The following is a 16,747-nucleotide window of genomic DNA, read 5'->3' as shown; positions in this document are numbered from 1 at the left end:
ATCAGTTACGCATAGTTACGCGTCTTCAAATTGTCGCCCCCGGCGTCCAGTGACGCCGCTCCTGGATTGAAGCTGCTACCTAGTCAAGTGAGTCCTGTGATCATTTGTTTTCACGAAGCAGATGTTGCTATTGCCTTTAAGGGATTGACTTACACTGCATGCTCTGGGCAATAAAGCACTGGGCTCAGGGCCGCTGAGGCAGCCACTCCCAATGCTGCCTCAGCGCCATACACACGTTGTCTTCCCACTTTAGATCTCTATACGAAGCTCATCCGACTGACAAAGCTTGACCAGGGGCTTACGCTCATTGAAGTTCCACGGGGCCACTTCGACTCGTGCCCCGACTCATCTTGACGCGGAAACACTACGCGACATCCGTCATGCCTCCACTTGCACGGACCAAAGAAGAAGAGGAAGACTTCATGGCTTCTATACTGAGCGATGGGCCAGAAATCAAAGTTGAAGCACCAGCGACCCCAAAACGCCATCTTTCACGACATACCGAGTCTTCGTGCAATCATCATTCTCTCTCCACACCAACACGCTCTGCAAATGTTTTCACAGCTAAAGATGTCGATATCGCCGAGCTGATGGAGGGTGCTGAAGACTGGGACTGGGACGATATGAACTCTGACGTCCTTTCGCCGAGACGTGCTCGTTCGCCGAAGAAGACGGTACGCTCGCAGTGCCTATGACTATTGATGCATTCATTCTCAATTGTTCTACTCTCAGCCATCTGCTATCCGTGTCGTGGCACCACCGCCAGCGTATGTGCCTCCTACTCGTACTCGATGCGTGGTCAAAGGCATTGAGGAGCGCTTCTCATCCGGTTACCTGCAAAAGGTACGTACATCCATGGAGTTGCAGTGCGACCCCTCCTTGCTGACCACTAGCATTTCAGGTTCTTGCCGTCCAAGTAGTGCCGGGAGATGAACGTCGCTGTGTCATCCTACAAGATGAATGGGTCGACACGGACATCCGTCCAGGTACGTCTTCGTTGCATCGTTGCCGATCGTCTTTGTTGAGTCCTCCGGTGCAGGCGATACTATCAACGTGCTCGGGGACTTCGCAGCTCCTGCATCTACGTGCAAAGCCGCGCCGGTACCCACCATCACGATCAACGTCCAGACTAACCTCTTCATACATCACCCAGACCTGCTCATCACCGCAACCGCCCTCTCCACTGCGTCGCAATGTCGTCGCAAGCCTATCGTAACCAACCTGGTACGAAGCTCGGTAGATGTGACCCCTTCACTCGTGTGGGGCAACATTCTCCACGAGGTTATGCAGGCATGTCTATGTGAAGGTCGCTGGGACGGGCCGTGGATCGAGGCCCAGATAGACGAGGTGGTGAAGAAGAGCCTAGGAGACTTGATGCGCGTCAATATGAGCATCGAGCAAGCTGTCAGCGAGATTAGGCTCCGCGCTCAAGGTCTACGCTCCTTCGCGGATAAGTACGTGGCGGAGGAACCGAAGGTTCGTGTAGTTTCTGTGCTGATCTCGTTGCGGTTCGCTGAAGCAAGACCCTAGCCTGACGCAGTGCTGACGAACACCCGCGCCGCCACCGGCCAGATATCGCTTCTGGCTATTGCCAAGCTTCATGACATCGAAGAAGATATATGGTCCCCAACCTACGGGCTCAAGGGAAAGGTTGACGCGTCCGTGCAGGCCATAATCCTTGATACAGATGAAGGCCCACGCTCCAACCCCTTCACGAAAGCCGCATCTGCGAGTGCAAAAACACCACAGAGCTGGACGATGCCCTTCGAGATCAAGACGGGCCGGGCAGTCGCAGGCATGGAGCATCGTGCACAGACAATGCTCTACACGCTGCTCATGGCAGAGCGCTACGGCACCGAAGTGCCCAGCGGGCTCCTCTACTATACACGTAGCGACGAGGTCGTGCGCGTGCCTGCGGTCCGCAATGAAGTTCGGGCACTACTTGTGGCGCGCAACGAAATGGCAGCGTACATGATGCGAAGGATGCGGACTGGCGGAGGCAGAGGCGATGAGAAGGAGCATGTTCCTGAGGTGGAGGCGTTCCTCCCACCAACCATCGACGATGGATGGCAATGCGGGAAGTGTTTCGCTTTGGACACATGCATGCTCTATCGCAAGGTAACGCTCTCTATCAGTCTTCGGTACTATGTGCTAAATATACGTTGATAGACAGTCGAAAACATCGTGGATACTGCCTCCCCTATCGCAGATATCTATGCCCTGAAGACCTCTCATATCACTCCTGAGCAAGGCGCGTTCTTCAAAAAGTGGGAAGCCTTGATATCCTTGGAAGAGCAAGACCTCATTCGTTTCAAAAAAGAGCTATGGACGATGGGTGCACAAGAGCGCGAACGCCACGGACGGTGTTTCAGCAACATGGTGCTCGATCGGTCGTATCACTGGCGCCCGGAAGCACAGACTAGCAGCAGGATACATGGGCACACGTACCGGTTTATCAAGGAGTCCCTTACGCAGTCATCGTTGCTCAACGGGCACATGAGCTCCGGAGACGCCATTACCGTCTCAATTGAACCTGACCTCCTGGCGTTCGCGAAGGGATTCATTGTCGATCTCACTCCACAAGAAGTCATCGTAGGAGTCGACCATGAGATCGACATGGATGCCGTTCGGACTAGGACACGGGCGAACCTCTTCGAGGACGTCATCTTCCGTATTGACAAGGACGAACTGTTCAGCGGCATGGGCCGCATTCGGGACAACCTCGCGCAGCTGTACTATCCAGGCGGCGACACAAAGAGGCTCGATCTTGTCGTGGATTTGAAGCGACCAGAGTTTGACGACATCGAGCAGCTGACCCTTGACGAAACGGCGGACGCTGCTATGGGGAAGCTGAATACCAACCAGCAGATGGCTGCGGCGAAGGTGCTCACTGCGCAGGACTATGCTCTCATCCTCGGCATGCCTGGGACAGGGAAGACGACGGTCATCGCAGCCATTATCCAGATGCTCGTCAGCCTAGGAAAGACTGTGCTACTTGCGTCCTATACGCACTCAGCGGTTGACACCATTTTACTCAAGCTAAAACACGTCGCCGACTTCAGTATCTTGCGCGTCGGAAACATTGACAAGGTATGATCGAGTACTGCATATCGACCATGCAACTAACAGGATGTCGAGCGTAGATACACCCTGATGTTCATGAGTTCACCCTTGCCCATCGTCGCGTGCCGACAACGCTGGAGCAACTAGAGCACCAGGTCATGGCCCCGCCGGTCGTCGCCACGACCTGCCTGTCTATTGACCAGTAAGGAATTTATCCTGACACCATTGTGTCGTATTTTACAATGTCTTCAGCCCGCTGTTCTCTCGGCGGAAATTCGACTACTGTATCGTGGACGAGGCGTCACAGATCACTTTGCCGACTTGTCTAGGACCGTTGCGATTCGCAGACAAATTCGTGCTGGTCGGTGATCACTTCCAATTGCCCCCTCTTGTGAGTTGTTGCTGTATTGACACGCTAAAGCGTTCTCACGAATGTCCACCATATAGGTGCGCAACCGTACTGCGAAGAGAAATGGCCTCGAGGTGTCCCTCTTCCGAATGCTCTCCGACGCACATCCTCACGCGGTGGTCGATCTCAATGAACAGTATCGGATGAATGCCGACATCATGCTTCTCTCAAACAAACTCATCTACAGTGACAGGCTTCGCTGTGGATCTGAAGCTGTGGCACAGCGGTCCCTCAAGATCCCAGACCCCGCGTTTCTGCGCGGCTTGCACTCGACAGCGTCTCCCTGCCAGACTGCGGTAAGCACCTGCTGGTTGGCCCAGTTACTGGACGACAGGTGAGTTCGTCGATATTCTTTTGTCAATCAAGTCTGACCATGACCCAGGTGCAAGGCTGTCTTTGTCGACACTGACGCCGTACCGGCCTACGACTCCCCCGTTGGTGATCTAGTCGAGAACCGCGTCGAGGCGCGCCTCGTCTACCAGGTCGCCGAATGCCTGATTCGCAGTGGAATCCAACAAGACCAGATCGGCGTCCTGTCTCTCTACCGTCAACAGATCAAGCTGCTCTCGCACGTCCTGCAACACCGGAAAGAGGTCGAGATCCTGACCGCGGACCGGAGTCAAGGCCGTGACAAGGAGTGCATCATCATCTCCATGGTGCGCTCGAACGATGAAGGACAGGCAAGTAGCGACCTCAAATGTATTACAGCGACCTTGACGTATTAACACTGATTCTGGGCCAGGTCGGAGACTTGATGAAGGACTGGCGTCGCATGAACGTCGCGTTCACGCGGGCCCGGTCCAAGCTGATCATCTTTGGTTCGCGGAAGACGCTGCAGGGCACGCCGCTGCTCAAGGAGTTCCTAGAGCTCATGGACGACCACGGCTGGATCTTGCCCCTTCCGCGGGACGCACATGAGATGCACGCAATATCCGACTTGACGGATTCAAGCATGAAGAAGCGCTCTGCGGACGACATGGTGGAACCGTTCTCTCCTGACCGCAAAGAGAACACCCCGACTAGGCCATCGAAGAAGGGGAGGAAGTCGGTTGTTACGGACGAGGCGATACTGAAGGGACGGTCGCTATTGAAGGATCTCATGAACGAGTCTTCGTAAGCTCCTGGCCAGAGAGTCTCCAGGAGCTGTAGAGCATATTGGATAACTTATTACGCATATCGGACAGCACGCTGTATAGTAATCCGAAGGAGATAATCACTGTGATCCAACATTGGACTGAGTAGTGCAATACACGAGGTGACGATCCGTGGGGGTGTCTGGCTGGTTACGAATCTAATTTGTCCAGCGCCTCCAGCAAGACCGCGCAACCTTTCCCCTTCGCATCCGTGATCTCCTTCCTCACGCTCTCCGTAAACCATCCGCTCACCGCCTTCCTCTCCTTCGCGCTCTCCTCGCTCTTCGCTAGCTGCTCACACAGCGCTGCAACAACGAACGCCCCCTCTCCGCGTGCCATAGCGATCGTAGTATCTTGCCCGACGAGCTCGACGAATCGCTTCGCGAAGCTAGCCGGAGACCAGTTCTCCGCGGGCTCAATCGCTTTTGCGGAGTGGTTGAAGTGGCCACCCTGGAGGAGGGTCTTGTATAGGCGGGATGTATGGGGGAGAGAGATCAAATGCGGGGAAATCGCGTCGGGGGATGGATACGGTGCCGAGAGGGCTTTCAGTAGATTGTCGGAGGCGGGCAAATTGTCTGTGACCGAGTGCGTGAGTAAGGCGAGAGGTGGGAGCGAGCGGTGGGACCTACCGCCCTCTGCGTAGAGCATAACCTCGCATACCACGAGACTACCGCCGGGTTCGCGCGCAACATCTGCGCCGCTCTCCGCGAGCCAGGAGAGGAGGCCGTCGCTCGCTGCTTTGCGGATCTCGGCTGCACGCAGGGCTTCGTCCTTCTTGCTCGTCCGCGCACGTACTGCGTCCGTTTCGGCCAACGTCGCAATCTGCATGGGGACTTGGCATGAGGCGCCGTAGACAGCGATGAGAGAACGTAGTCATACCTGCGCAGGCGTGAAGTGTCGTCTTGTCCGCGGCGCGACGAGATAGATGAGCGCACGGCGGCCTTGTGGTGAGGTATAGAGCGTTGAGGCAGATCCTGTCATGTCCGAGACTAGTGACTTCGCAGTCAACTTTGTATCACTACGTAAGAGTCAGGGTGCGACGGTCAAGTGACTAGAACGGCAAGCGTACTCAATGACGTCCAGCGCCGTGAACAGCACCAGCTGCGCCTCATCGTCGATGCACATCCGCTGGACGTGCGGCTTGATCGCCTTGACAATCTGCTTCCTGTCCTTCGCGGTGCCGTGCACGATGAACTCACGGACGGAACGGCTGCCGTCTTTCGTGTGTACCATCTCCGCGAGGACGTCTTGACAACTAGTACAAACGGATGAGATTCCACAACGCATGAGGTACCCGTTAGGGTGTACCTTTCAAACATCTCTCGCCTGAGCTTCTCTTGCTCCGCCTCGTCCTCGATAGACACAACCGCCGACAGGTACTCCCACAGTGCGCGATGAACGATCGTGTGCGAGACTGCCCCTTTGTCAGGATTGTTGAAGCTGTGCACCAATGAGAACCTAACGAGAACAAATCTGCACAACACTCACATTGTTACGAGGTTTTCCTTCACAGCATTCAGCACCCTCCGCCGCCGCTCGCCCTCGAGGCCCTCCAACACGCCCTTCAGCCCCTTCTTCGCGCGTTCCTTCTCCTCCTCACCCCCTGCAGTAACGCTCACGCCCACTAGGCTTGCCTCCTTTCCGTAGAAGTCGCGGAGTAGAATGGACCGCTCATAGGCATTTGTGTAGAGTTCGAAGGCATCCGCGAGCACACTTGAAGCTTCGCGATGAAGGAGCAGGCGGAGGACATGGCCTTGGAACTCGCGAAGGATTGATGCTCGATGTGCGGGGCAGAAGCGGATGAGTTTCGTGACAAGAAACTGGACATGGTACCATCGTCAAGCTTCAGCGGACCAACATACATCTCATGCCGACGCACCTTCGAGTACTTGTTCTGCGCCAGTTCCCTATACCTCCCCTTTAGCTCCTGTGCGACCTCGTTCCGCTCCTTCTCGCCACCATAGCGCACGACCGTCTGTACGATCCGGCTCGCGTCGTGCTTCAGCACGATGTCCTTGACATTTCCGCGGATAACGTCCATCAGCGCGGTGAGGTGCTTCTCGCGCTCCGCCCGCGGTATGTTCTTTTGATGTGCCAGGCGCCAGGCGCGTTTTGCGTCTGCAAGCAGGACAGAGTGAGGTTTTGCAGCGCGCCGTTCGTTGTGCAGGGCTCGCTGGGCTTTGTGAGACTCCCGTGCAGCTTTGCATCCAAGGATTATCAACGATCCTGGCATGTGCGATCCACAGCGTACTCACCATTCGGGTCTTTCGACGGTGCACTTTTTAAGTCGCCGTCCATCTCCGCATCTTCGCCTTCGGCTTCATCCCCATTGCGACCAAACTCATCCTCAAAGTCGTCTGCCTCCGAGTCATCCAACCCAGACTCCTCCGCTTCGTCAAGGACGGGTTTTGTGACGGGCCTGCTACGCTTCTTGCCCTTGTCTAGCGCAACCACCGAGCCACTGTGTTTGCTGCTCTTTTTCTCCCTCTTGGCTTTCGGGCCCGCCTGTGCGGTCGCAGGTCGCTTCTGTGATGATTTTGTGGCAGTCGCCATGTATGATGATGCCTAGTTTGCACGGATGGGACGAAGGAAAGCGGGAGTCTCAGACTAAGCTCAGTGAGAGGCGTTGGAGAGGCGCCTGCAAAACCATTCATGGGCGCTTGTGCGATCGTTGCATGTTTACCTGGCGAGTGACCGAGCATCGTATCCCTTTTCTCAGTCGTCCCGAAACATCACCCACTGATTTAAATTTCCTGGGGTAGCTAGGCACGTATAAGTACAGGAATATCATGACTGACGGCTATGTACTTGTTGATGTATTACAGGGGCAAAAAACATTCCGACACGGGGAATTGAACCCCGGGCTATCGCGTGAGAGGCGATAATGTTAGCCACTACACCATATCGGATTGTAAGAGGATTGTTACGTGGTTATAAGTCTAGACTTTGCGTACATCACCTTCCAGTCGACCTAGCTTGCCTTCTATGGAACATGTAAGTTATTGGTCGGCGCAAGACATCTGTATCATCTCTGGCGTTCGCCAGAATGGATAAAATCCCAACACGCCTTCCCAGGCTCCGCCCCCAGCAGCTCCTGCATCTGCACCAAACTCAGCTCGCACAGCTCCAACACACTCTCCACCTTGCTCATAACGTGTTTCACGTTCTTCGCGGTGATCCCGGGCAAGGATTGCACGAGCTCCTCCGCGACTGCGTTGACACCCGCACCAGCGTCTGGATCCTCCTCCGCACCGACGACGATGGCCTTCGTCGGGTCTGGCTCGGGACTGTTTGCCTTCAGGTCGCGGAAGATGTCCGCGGTTGCGTACGGAGACGAGGACCAAATGATCCGCAGGCGAGGGAAGGTGAGCGTCAGCAGAACAAGCTTGGCTTGGATGCTCGCCGAAGCGCTGTTCGTGGAGTTGGGAGCACCCGTTGGTTTCTTCTTAGCAAACTTGTCGACCTTCGCGTACGACTTCACATCTGCGACTGCCTGTATACGTAGTGGTCAGCATACCAATTGCGTTGTCACTGTGAAATACGCGCCTCTAGGGAGAAAGACTTGTGCTCCTCAAACTCAATCAAGAGAATGGGTTGCTTATAATGGACCGACATCAGCTCGCACTGTGTGTATCTTCGAGATGTCAAACAACATCTGCCTATCTATGGCAAATTGCACTCACAGACGGCCGCTATTGAAACTAGACACGAGATCAGGAATGCTCTTCCGCTCGACGCAGATGTCTGGTGTCAGGATATAGTCCCCAACGGTTAGTGTTGCTGGGATGACAAGAAGGTTGGCGGCGTGGAGCAGAGAGGGCAGAGACGAGCGGAATTCTCGAAGATCGACGATAACCTACAATCAACGTCAGTGAGTTCATCTGACGTGAGTGAGGACTGCACGTACGCGCGATGGCTCCAGAGACACCTCCTTCCTGCCGCCAGCGACTCGCGAGCTGATCGTCTTGATGAGCGCTTCTCCTGCTCGCCCTGCATTCCGGTCTTCCATGATGGGCATGAGCATCGACTGAATAATGCTTCAATGAGGGATTTTCGAGGAAGCAACGTTACAGGCGACTGACCCCTCGCTCCCTGATGAGCCGCTCGAAGGATTCTTTCTCTCTTCTAAGACCAGTCAAGTACTTCCCTTCTTCACTGCTCAGCCGGTACATCATGAAGTACACCCTAACGCCAAGCCCAGGGTTTGAGTTCCTGTAGACCTTCACACGAAATCAATGAGCACTAGGTGAGAAACCGCATCATCCACTCACCTCAATGCGCCGAATAAATTCGAGATTCGGCTCGAACATCACGATGAACCTAGGCTGGACTTCACGCAGTACTAAGTCATCCCCATCATCCGTGTACGGTCTGACCACGACAGTCTGTTCAGGCGCCAGCAGGCCGTAGTGCACATTGAAGTCCGTCGTGAAATCAATCAAGGCGATATCTTCTGCGGCTTGATACTCCGGCGCAACGCCTTGTGTGGACAAGCTAATCGAGTTCGTCAGCAATACCGGACTCCTCGTTTCGGCAATACTCACAATGCAGCTATGCTCTCCGCATCGTCCAGCACCTCGATTGGATCCCCGGACGCGCCCGCCGGCGCAACAGACTTCTCCCTCCCCGAAGACGGTTGAGGAGGTGCGCCGCCCCGCACCCGCCTGCGATTCGCCAGCCGCTCCCTCGTTTCCCGGTCCTTCCTCCTCAGTGCCTCGCTCACACCCGCATCACCACTGTCCTTTGCCCCACTGGCAGTCCGAGCAATTGCCGGCACGGGCAAGCCTTTGGCGTGCTGCTTGCGCCTGTTCAGCTCCCCCTTCCACCAGAGGTATCCCTTCAACTTCTTCTCCATCATCCGGCGGCCCTGCGACCCGCGCGGTGCGTCGTAGTCCATCATCGACAAGAATTCGCTCACGAGCTCACACGTACGCGTGGATGAGGTCATCACGAGGACAGTGGTCGTCCCTGGGGTCACTGGAGAGGACCACAACGCGGTCAGAGCCTGATTGCAGGGGCACGCGCGGGGGACGTACGGGAACTGAGCTTGGATTCGAGCCGCATCATCTCCTCTTCAATCTCCTGGAGCACATCCGCGAGCAAGCTGAGCTTTGGTTGTTCGTCGAGAACGGGTTCCATCCCGTCCGGTAGCCAGGACGGTCGTTTCGAACCCGACGCCTGCTTATTGGCCGCACGCGTACCGCCGACCGCATTCGGCACGTTCCCCTCCATCTCGTACAGCGCCTCCCACGCATCCTCGTCCTCGTACGGGTCGGGAGCGGGCGCCTGTGCCTTCCTCGCGACAGTGTTCACTGTGTAACACCGGCGCTTTGCGTACTGGAAGATGATGTTTGCGGCGTCAGTGAGCATCCAGGGCGACTGGTTCTGGCGCGTGGTGCCCGCGTCTGTGGTAGTGTTCGAAGCGATGAGTGTGTCGATGAAGCCTTGGAATGCAATCGCATCATATGTTAGCAAGTAGCTGTCGAGTAGTGCACGTCAAAACAGGGGTGGTCCAAGGTGGGACGAAGGCGTACGTGAGCATGCGTCGCAACACAGCGAGGTCTCCGACGAGCTGCTTCGTGCGCGGCCCGACTTTGTGCCACACAGGGTCGAGCATGCGGCGGACGATCATGTCGAACGACTTGAAGTATGCGTTATCCATGTTCAAGTCGTCCAAGTCCAGCTGCGTATACCGGCATCAGCGTATATGCTGGCTTCCCGGTCTCCGGAAGACGTACAGAGGTATTCGCCCGCTTGAGATCAGAGAGGGTTGTCGTCATGCACTGCACAATGGCGTGGTGGATCTCGCTCATCGACTCAGTCATGTTCTGGTGAAGCTCGACGAGGTCCGGCCGCTTCACGTCGAGCGACTCTTTGACTTCGGCATGGAACCTAGTCGCTATTGGCTCTTGATTGTCGTGACATGAAACGACATAGAGCATACCTAGGATAAATGTGGACCGTTCGTAGTTGAGACTCTTTCAGTATGGTGCGCAGCGGGGACATTCCGCTCGTTATATGCTCAGGTTGATCGGAGAATGCTTTGAGGAAGCCCGTGGTGTTCTTCTCGCGGTATAGTCGGACAATGAATGCCTCAGAAGATGTCGGTGTGACTCTGAACCAGCATGAACACGATCCTCGAACGGGAGAGGGAAGGGTATGCTCACTTCTCTGCGTGCAGCATGATGATGCCCGTTATCATCTTGGTAGGGATGTCTGAGGACAGCATGTCCACGGTAAAGATGCGCGATGTTATAGACAGTAATCCGCCTCTCTTGTACATGTCCTGTCTGCCGAAGCACAAATGAAGCAGCCGCCATATCCCGCAGAGGAACGAACGGACCTTTCCTTCTTTCCCTGTTCAAACCCAACAATACGCAGCCCCGGCTTCCGACATCCCAGTATACCCAGCTCCTCACCGATAGCCGACTCGTCTTCGGGCGTAGCATTCACGAGAAGTATAAGGTTTGTGGGCGCGTCGTATATCTGCAGCAACTTGCAGACGACCCTCCGCAGGCCGAGGCCCCTGGCCAGGAGGACAAGCTCACTCGTCGAGGGGTCATGTATCTTTTCAAGCAGAGACTTGTGAAACGGTAGAAGGTATGCCATGAATGCACTGTGATTTGAGGGTCTGAAGCAACCGCGACTAGGAGAAGTGTTGTACCAGCTGAGACGATATTCTCTTTGGGTGCTGCGATCCTCCTCCTACGAGACTACATCAAGCGCATTCAAGCATGCAGCAGGTGCATTCAGACCGAGTGATAGTAGTACAGGCTAGTACAGGCCACTAGGCCGGTGGTAGGGGTGGTGGTGGTGGTGGTGGCGTGAAACAAGCCGTGAAGCTGAGCGCTTGAGCGCTGAAGCGCTGAAGTCTGGCAAGGTGTACGATGCGCTGACTCGGAAGTCTGGCAAGGTGTACGATGCGCTGAAAGATACCTATACACATGCTCCAGATCCCATCATACCGTGTAGTAATAAGTACAATGTACATGAAAAACATAGTTCGTCGACTGTTCAAGTGTGTGACGAGCTCAAGTTTTTCTCGGGTTAGGTTGTGCGAGCCCAAGGAACTCTCGAACGGCTTCGCGTTTCGCGATTGTGTCTCCCTTGATCGGTTGGCCGTACGACTTGAGGAGATGCTCGTATCTCTCCTCTGAGTACGCGTATGGTCAGTGTTCTCCAATGATGAAGCTCATTCAGTGAGGCAGACGTACTGGTCATATGTTCGAACTCTCCCTGTGTGCCAGGGACGTTGGTTGGGTACTTCCCATTAGCGAGGACCAGAGGCTGGATAGCGGTCTTCTGATTCGTGATGGTAGCATTCCGCAGGCGGTTGTACAAGCGTGCTTGACTGAGGACACATCCGATCCACTCTATTCAGTTAACGCTCACTCATATATGGGAGGAAATCCTCACTCCAGACGGACGGTCTCCGCAAGCTCATCGACCTTCTTCTGGAGCGCCTCCACAGAGAGAGCTACGCTGTTCTCTCCCTGCGGCTCCTTTGTGGCCACGGCACCCGACTGAGCCGTTCCCCTTGGTTCCTCCTCCACACCAGTCTCCGAGCGTCCGTTCACCACAGGCGCAGTGGGAGGTCCTTCGAGCCTCGCCACCACGCTCGCGAGCTCCTGCCCTATGCGCGCTTGGGTGTCCTCAATCGCATCAAGGCGCGCGATGAGATGCGCGAGCGTGCTCGCGATATCGCCGTTGGGCGCAGAGACACTTGCTGATCCAGAGGTCTCGGTGACCCTGGGTACAGGTGTCATCGTGGAGCTCATGCCTACGCGGAAGTGCTCGACGAGGGTCGCACTAGACGATGCGGTGGTCAAGGGCTGCGAGAGTGCCGGACGGACTGCACGCGAGAAGCCCGAGTCGCTGGGCGAGGACTGTGACATGCGAGGCCACTGGGAGAGCGTTGAAATAACCCTGGACGTGGCAGAGGGTGGTGGAGGAGGGGGGCGAGATCAGAATAGCGTGGGGAGGGTTGCATCTCGCCCCTACTTGTGTGCGGGGAAAACGTAGATACGCAGGACTGCAACTTCCGAGAGAACATTGGGTACGCACGCCACTCAGCTCTGGACGGTCGAAACAGCAGAAGCTAGACAGATCGGCAGGGCAGCGCTCGATCTGGTCGCATGCCGTGCGAGGATGGGACATTGGTGAGAACCTGAGGAAACGAGCCGCGCATCCGGTGGGAGTACTTTGAGCGTATTCAGCGTTACAGAAAGGCGTGCGAGCAGGTGGCGCGCGGGAGAGATAACATACGTGAAAACGGGTCCTTTTACAGGGTTGGTACAGACATATCAATCCCAAGGATGGGAGTTTGTCTCGGCTTGTTCGCTCACTGCATAGTGCACTCCGTGGTAGGCGAAGTCGAAAATTACTCGAATTCTGGGATGTGTCGTGAGCACCGCGTAAGCGTCTGGAGTGCAACGGTCACTTGAGGAGCTCTACCGGCGCAGGACGATTCACTACGCATACATACTGAGATGATGTCCGCCTGTAGGTGAAGTATCATTCATTGCCTGGCAACTCAGTGAGAGTGTCAGCCGAGAGCACAGAACCTGCCGGCACACACGCATAAGTACATACCTTCGCACTCCCAGCCATGCCATTGTCGCTTTTGCTGTGAGGTGTCAATCCGCGTACACATTCGCGATTTTATGTAGGCCGATCCACTCAACGACCTTCGGACAGTTCGACATCGTCGTCAGCAGTTCGACATCGTCGTCAGCTCACTATAACAATCAACGCGGATTCAATGGACGTTCGTCTGAGGCCTCCCGCCTGAGAAGTGCGACAACAAAGCGAATGGTCACGAACCCGGACATACAATACCGTGCCCCGTCAGATCCTGTCCTCCGTGCAAATTCCTAGTCTCAGTCCAACGATCCCCTGCTCACGCCCTCGCGCCTCTGACCAACGGCGGCCCACTTGGCGGGCTCACAGGCACGGGCGCGTTCGCGCCCTCGCCAATAGGTTCGCGCGAGTTCTCCGGCTCACCGATGAGCTCGCGCATGCGCGCGGTGTTCAGCAACTTCGCGTACTTCGGTTGTATGAAGAGCGCCCTGCGAAGAACGACCATGTCAATGGAGCCAACGGTGGATGAACAAGAGTTGGGGGCGTACTCGGCCTCGACGAGGACGTTGCCGTCCATGTCCTCGATGGCACCGGCTACCTTGGATTTGCGGCCCTTAGCTTCAATAAGGCGGGTCTTGATGACGAGGAACTATGGGTCAAGTTCAGTCAGGCGCATGGGGTAGTGTGGGGGAAGGGAAATACGTACTTGGTCTGCGCGAGTTGGTGCTTTGTAGGTGAGATGCAGGTAGGCCGTCACGCCAATCTTCTCTGGGAGGTTGATGAGTGCCTGTCATAACTGGTCAGTTACTGCGTATGCAGGTGACTCGGAGCAAGTGAAAGAAGCGATAGTATGGCCATGTGTGGTCGAGATGAGTCGCAGTCCGTCCAGTGTATGATTGACGGCAGCACCGGTGTGTTTACGCTGCTCACCTGTCGGCCCAACGTCTCATCCAGCAACGTCGCTAGCAAACCACCGTGTACAATCCCTTCATGACCACACAGCGCACTCCCCACATGAACAAATACCATGCCCTCGCTATTGTCCCGCTTCGCCCGGACCAGAGGCGCGAGCGCAAGTTTGCCTGGGCCGTTGAGCGAGCCGGCCGTCAGGCTGTTAATCCGCCGCTCACGCGGGATCTTCGCGTATGGTCGCGCTTCGTACCACTCGTCCGGACTAGTGGTCTCCCGAACTCTTTGTAGAAGTGGGAGGCGTTGGAGAGTGTCTTCGAGCGATTCGACGTAGGCGACCGCTTCTGGGGCCTCAGGGTGTAGTGGTGCTGGTGCTGGCCGCGGGGATATGTAGGTGGCGAGTGTAGGAGGGTACAGTGACCCTATTGTATATGCAGCCCCGGCTACCGAAGTGTATAAAGAGATCTTGCCAACGGTCTTGAGGAACGAGGAGGACGAGGAGGATGCCTCTCCGGATGTAGATGCGAAACGCTGTCCAAGTCGTGAACGAAGCTGAGCAGTGGTGCGCCGGAGAGCAAGATTAGCGTGCGTGCCTCTCAGCATTACTGTAGAATCAAACAGTAGACCCGTAGAATAGCTGCCTCTAGATCTAGAGTTTCGTACACTTGAGTAATGGCGCGGGGAGGACTTGGGGAGGACCTTTAAGTTTGACTGTCGACGCGGCGGGGTGGCTGTGGCTGATCGACTTCCGGCCCGGGAATTGGTAGCGATCCAACCGGGGCTGAGCCCATGTCCTCGTCCGGACTTTGCAGGGACTTTGTCTTCTCAACCACTACGTGACTTACATCCTCAGACGAAGTGGCACTCCTCGACGCAGCCTCAGCATCTTGAATCTGCTCTCTAGGCTACTGTTCATCGCTGGTATCACTTGACTCATCAGACTCATTGTACGCTCGGTAAGTCAGAGCTAACACTACTAGTACTGCAGGCATCTTGTTCATCGCGAAACATTTACCTATACGACTCAGACGCGTACCGTTGGCTACGAGAGGGCACCAGGAAGGCAAATCCAGCTTATATCCGGAAGTGAAGGACTGAGTCGGGGTACGGCTTGCTATCAAACCCATTGACAAGGTTATATGGTCACCCAGAACTGCTGCGAATATCTCGAGTCTCCACCGTCATATCAAGGTTTTCTTGACCACTATCTCTTGCCCAACAAACCCGTTCTTATTGGGCCCTCCTTGGTCTTCTCGTGGTCTTCTCTCTCTCAATGGGTGGTCAAGACGGATGTTGCCCCAAGCATTAATTGGGACTTCCTCTCGGAAGCATACGGTGACCAGCTCGTCACTGCAGCGGACTGCTCTACCCGCGAATTCAGCGACCAGAAGCGACAGACCATACCCTTCCGCGAAGTGGTTGACCTCTGGCGTACCGGCAAGGGCGACTCGCTCTACGTGAAAGACTGGCACCTTGCGCGCGCGGTCCATCCAGAGACGTTCTACGAGACGCCCGACATCTTCAGGGACGATTGGATGAATGCGTACTACTCCGCCTGTACGTCGGACGACTTTCGCTTTGTCTATGTTGGCGCAGCTGGGACGTTCACGCCGCTTCACCGGGATGTCTATACTAGCTATTCTTGGTCTACGAACATCTGCGGAAGGAAGAGATGGTGGCTCTTCCCTCCCGAACAAACCACGTTCCTGCTCCGGAAGGGTGCGGAGGAGCATCTGGAAACGGCGTTCGACGTGCGCCATGTCAACCCCGACGAGTTTCCTGGCTACTCCCAGGCGACACCGGTTATAGTCGAGCAAAAAGACGGCGAAACGATCTTTGTGTAAGTGTAGCTCTCTCCACATCCCAGAGCCTTTGGTGACTCAGCCATGTATAAGGCCGAGTGGGTGGTATCATCAAGTATGCAGCAATCGTATCGCACACGAAGCTATAGCATAGCTCACTATGTTCACTGCTCGTCTAGGTCGAGAATATAACCGCCTGCATTTCCATCAACCACAATTGGTGCAACTCCATCAACCTCCCTTCTCTGTACGACTCCATGTGCGCCAAAGTGACCGAAGTCGAACATGCACTAGAAGACGTACGCGAGTTGCTATCCCAGAACGACAGCAGCCACTCGGGTGGGCAAGGGTGGGAACGCGAGTGGGTCAATATCGTACAGGATGTGGTGGAGAAGGACGCCGGTTGGAAGTACGTACATTGCCCATCAAAAGCATGATCACGCTGACCAGTAATGTAACTATGCGCTCTGCAGCTGGTTGACGTTCTGGAAGATGATTCGATACGTACTCGGAGCAGCGGCGTGTCCTGCTACGGATTGCAAGGTACATATCTACCGCTGTCCACTCATTGACAGTTCTAAATATGTCCACTCAGCTTTCAGGAACACTCTGGGTACCCGCCCCGCCAACCCTCACGCCTTCGGCCTCATTCATCCATGAGCATGTATTAGCATGCTACGGTCGCTTCCTCCACCGCACAGAGCGTGAGGCCGATCTTGTCGATGGCCTCCGCGATGTCCTCGACGAAATCAAACGGATATCAGACGGCGTTCTGACCACGCAGGACACACGCAATGACGGCAGCCATATCGGATGTGACGGGTCTTGAGGCCTGAGGCCCTTCTTAACGA

The 16,747-nt window shown here is 55.5% G+C and overlaps 6 protein-coding genes and 1 non-coding gene across 7 annotated transcripts; 2 read left to right on the top strand and 5 right to left on the bottom strand.

The window, feature by feature from the left end:
- Positions 1–380: 380 nt before the first annotated feature.
- C8Q71DRAFT_706224 (Dna2-domain-containing protein) lies at positions 381–4,589 on the top strand (the record flags this gene model as incomplete). The annotated part of the gene is made up of 10 exons (XM_047920490.1): positions 381–674; positions 733–843; positions 902–986; positions 1,040–1,476; positions 1,531–2,118; positions 2,170–3,090; positions 3,144–3,265; positions 3,534–3,806; positions 3,855–4,156; positions 4,222–4,589. The coding sequence occupies 10 exons, from the start codon at positions 381–383 to the stop codon at positions 4,587–4,589; spliced, it is 3,501 nt and encodes a 1,166-aa protein (XP_047780037.1).
- A 114-nt stretch (positions 4,590–4,703) lies between these two features.
- C8Q71DRAFT_847729 (ARM repeat-containing protein) lies at positions 4,704–7,291 on the bottom strand. The gene is made up of 8 exons (XM_047926668.1): positions 6,861–7,291; positions 6,485–6,804; positions 6,094–6,425; positions 5,914–6,045; positions 5,675–5,860; positions 5,485–5,623; positions 5,235–5,427; positions 4,704–5,180 (listed from the first exon to the last, which is right to left on the bottom strand). Exons 1-8 carry the CDS (start codon positions 7,156–7,158, stop codon positions 4,756–4,758), a joined length of 2,025 nt encoding a protein of 674 aa, XP_047780036.1. The 5' UTR covers positions 7,159–7,291; the 3' UTR covers positions 4,704–4,755.
- A 151-nt stretch (positions 7,292–7,442) lies between these two features.
- C8Q71DRAFT_t61 lies at positions 7,443–7,514 on the bottom strand. The gene has a single exon. It is a non-coding gene; the product is annotated as a tRNA-Glu (tRNA).
- C8Q71DRAFT_755506 (uncharacterized protein) lies at positions 7,493–11,455 on the bottom strand. The gene is made up of 13 exons (XM_047923555.1): positions 10,949–11,455; positions 10,773–10,895; positions 10,550–10,720; positions 10,344–10,497; positions 10,140–10,288; positions 9,642–10,084; positions 9,150–9,582; positions 8,877–9,099; positions 8,688–8,825; positions 8,513–8,632; positions 8,289–8,461; positions 8,152–8,239; positions 7,493–8,098 (listed from the first exon to the last, which is right to left on the bottom strand). The coding sequence occupies exons 1-13, from the start codon at positions 11,212–11,214 to the stop codon at positions 7,631–7,633; spliced, it is 2,949 nt and encodes a 982-aa protein (XP_047780035.1). The 5' UTR covers positions 11,215–11,455; the 3' UTR covers positions 7,493–7,630.
- Positions 11,456–11,636: 181 nt separating this feature from the next.
- On the bottom strand, positions 11,637–12,500 carry C8Q71DRAFT_857166 (uncharacterized protein; the record flags this gene model as incomplete). Its single annotated transcript, XM_047927379.1, has 3 exons — positions 11,637–11,758; positions 11,820–11,956; positions 12,022–12,500. 3 exons carry the CDS (start codon positions 12,498–12,500, stop codon positions 11,637–11,639), a joined length of 738 nt encoding a protein of 245 aa, XP_047780034.1.
- A 1,004-nt stretch (positions 12,501–13,504) lies between these two features.
- Positions 13,505–14,697, bottom strand: C8Q71DRAFT_705914 (Thioesterase/thiol ester dehydrase-isomerase; the record flags this gene model as incomplete). Its single annotated transcript, XM_047920474.1, has 4 exons — positions 13,505–13,673; positions 13,734–13,834; positions 13,892–13,972; positions 14,116–14,697. 4 exons carry the CDS (start codon positions 14,695–14,697, stop codon positions 13,505–13,507), a joined length of 933 nt encoding a protein of 310 aa, XP_047780033.1.
- A 536-nt stretch (positions 14,698–15,233) lies between these two features.
- Positions 15,234–16,725, top strand: C8Q71DRAFT_857164 (Clavaminate synthase-like protein; the record flags this gene model as incomplete). The annotated part of the gene is made up of 5 exons (XM_047927378.1): positions 15,234–15,934; positions 15,990–16,011; positions 16,076–16,305; positions 16,370–16,439; positions 16,492–16,725. 5 exons carry the CDS (start codon positions 15,234–15,236, stop codon positions 16,723–16,725), a joined length of 1,257 nt encoding a protein of 418 aa, XP_047780032.1.
- Between the last annotated feature and the right edge of the window lie 22 nt (positions 16,726–16,747).

The sequence above is a fragment of the Rhodofomes roseus genome (genome assembly GCF_022264815.1).
Source record: "Rhodofomes roseus strain CIRM-BRFM 1785 chromosome Unknown C8Q71scaffold_8, whole genome shotgun sequence".
Classification (NCBI taxonomy): Eukaryota; Fungi; Basidiomycota; class Agaricomycetes; order Polyporales; family Fomitopsidaceae; genus Rhodofomes; species Rhodofomes roseus.
The sequence above is the reverse complement of the archived record's forward strand: the minus strand, read 5'-3'. Positions and strand labels throughout refer to the sequence as shown.